At 36.0% G+C, this 2,413-nt stretch overlaps 1 protein-coding gene across 1 annotated transcript in view; it reads right to left on the bottom strand.

Annotated features, from left to right (window-relative positions):
• Window positions 1-287: 287 nt before the first annotated feature.
• Window positions 288-2,413, bottom strand: part of LOC100639419 (tubulin polyglutamylase ttll6-like) — a 6,356-nt gene continuing 4,230 nt past the window's right edge. Inside the window, exons 8-9 of the mRNA XM_020002834.1 lie at window positions 1,956-2,114; window positions 288-641 (exon numbers count right to left, since the gene is read on the bottom strand). Coding sequence (XP_019858393.1) covers window positions 288-641; window positions 1,956-2,114 — 513 coding nt within the window. The remainder of the gene's footprint in view (window positions 642-1,955; window positions 2,115-2,413) is intronic.

The raw sequence follows: 2,413 nt of genomic DNA on the forward strand, positions 1-2,413 counted from the left end.
TTTGTCAATCAAAAATTTTGTCAAAATTTTATAATTTACATTATATTTTAATTATATTTTATATTTTTTTACATTTAAAGATTACATGTACATTTATACTATATAATACATGTACAATGTACATGTACATGTATGCATGTACCTACTCAAATCTAACAGTACTCATTGCCTATGTTTATGCACTACATGTACATGTACATGTATATACACTAACTACAATTTCTCCCTCCCCCTCCTCTCTCTCCCTCTCCACTCCTCTCTCTCTCCCTTTCCCTCCCTCTCCTCCTTCATTTCTCTATCCAGTACCTTGAGTCCTTAGATCTTGCCTTCTGTAGGAGCCTATCCCTTGCTCTCTGTTTCTCCTCCTCCAGACATCTCTTCCTATCATTAGCAAAGAGGTCAATGAGATCCAGTGTATCATATATCAAAGCCTCCTTCACTTCCTTATCCAATGGGGAGTCAGTATGGAAGCTGGGGGACCTGTTCACTTCCATCAGCCAGGGCTTGAGTTTGCGGTCTAGGAGAATGTCAAAGCCGAGTATCTCAAAGCAGGCACTGCCTCTCGTGTGATTAGGGAATGAGGACCGATAGTTGTGGCAGACGACTGGATGAGCTGATATTAGTGTTTTAATGATGACATCCTAAGAAAGAGGAGAGAAGGAAAATAAAGTTAAAAAGTTAGAGAGACAAAGAGTGAATCTAATGCATGTACATGTACAATAGACCACAGGAATGGGCTATTGGTTAAAAGCTCCTACTGATGCATGTAGTACATGTACAAGTACACTGTACATGTACATGGCATTTAAAGCAACTTTAAAAATTCGTAAAAAATCCAAATTTGATCGGAAACAACTCAAAGTTGATACATAGCATAAGGAAATGTATATGTATCAGAAAAAATTATAAAAATAAAGAATTCTCTCCTAGTCATTTTTGATGAAATTTGGCCTGTTTTGGGTCGTAGGCTGGATTTTGGAGCAACTTTTAAAAATCATAAAAAATCCAAATTTGATTGGAAACAACTCAAAATTGATACACAGCATAAGGACATGTATATGTATTAGAAAAAATTATAAAAATAAAGAATTCTCTCCTAGCGATTTTTGATGAAATTTGGCCAGGACCAAAGGCTATAGCCTTGGGTCGTTGGCTGGATTTCAGAGCAACTTTAAAAATTCATAAAAAAATCCAAATTTGATTGGAATCAACTCAAAGTTGATACACAGCATAAGGACATGTATATGTATTAGAAAAAAATATAAAAATAAAGGATTCTCTCCTAGCCATTTTTGATGAAATTTGGCCTGTGAGCCTTGGGTCGTTGGTTTGATTTTGGAGCAACTTTAAAAATTCATTAAAAAATCCAAATTTGATCAGAAACAACTCAAAGCTGATACACAGCATAAGGAAATGTATATGTATCAGAAAAAATTTATAAAAATGGAGAATTCTCTCCTAGCCATTTTTGATGAAATTTGGCCTGTGACCAAAGGCTATAGCCTTGGGTCATTGGTTCGATTTTGGAGCAACTTTAAAAGTTCATAAAAAATCCAAATTTGATCGGAAACAACTCAAAGTTGATACACAGCATAAGGACATGTATATGTATTAGAAAAAATTATAAAAATAGAGAATTCTCTCCTAGCCATTTTTGAGAAAATTTGGCCTGTACAAGGCCCCATTTTGAGCAACTTGACAATCCACAAATCCATTATCCACTGACAAGAAGCTGCATGCCTCATATACACATACATGTACTTATACATGTACATGTACATGTATATCTGACTGTCACTAACTTACAATAGACTTACATACTTAAAATACTTATAGTTAAAGGATTTTAAAGTACTCAATGCTTAAGTTAGTTCAAAACTTAATACATCGTAAGCCCCAAGGGCTTGACCCCAACATTGCTTGTATCATGGTTGGCCAATGCATAATTCGCTTACATCAATGTCAGACCAGATCTTGTCTAGATCATATCCATTGTCCTCAAACCACTTGTTGAGTGTTGTGATCCGTCTCTTGCTACCACTCTCCTCATCTCTAATGAAGTCCTTACTGTGCTTGTTAATAGCATAATTTGTTAAGTGCATACATAACTCATCCTAAAAGGGAGAGAAAAGGAGAATTATAAATATAGGATTGAATGATAGAGAAAGAGGTGCAAGGTGTAGGAGGGAAAAACTTGGTGTGAGAAAGAGGAGGGATATTATGTTTAATTTGCTCCAATTATCACAACCAGTAGCAGACACTTTTTTAAATTTTAGCACCAAGTAACACCAACTGACCCATCAACCCTCTTCCTCTCTTTCTCTCTCTCACCTAATCTCATTCACTTTGCCTTTTCCCACCTCAATCATCTTCTCACCCTCTCTCTCCTCTCACTCTCTCTCTCTCCTTCCCT

Source organism: Amphimedon queenslandica, unplaced genomic scaffold (genome assembly GCF_000090795.2).
Source record: "Amphimedon queenslandica unplaced genomic scaffold, v1.1 AMPQUscaffold_12821, whole genome shotgun sequence".
Taxonomy (NCBI): domain Eukaryota; kingdom Metazoa; phylum Porifera; class Demospongiae; order Haplosclerida; family Niphatidae; genus Amphimedon; species Amphimedon queenslandica.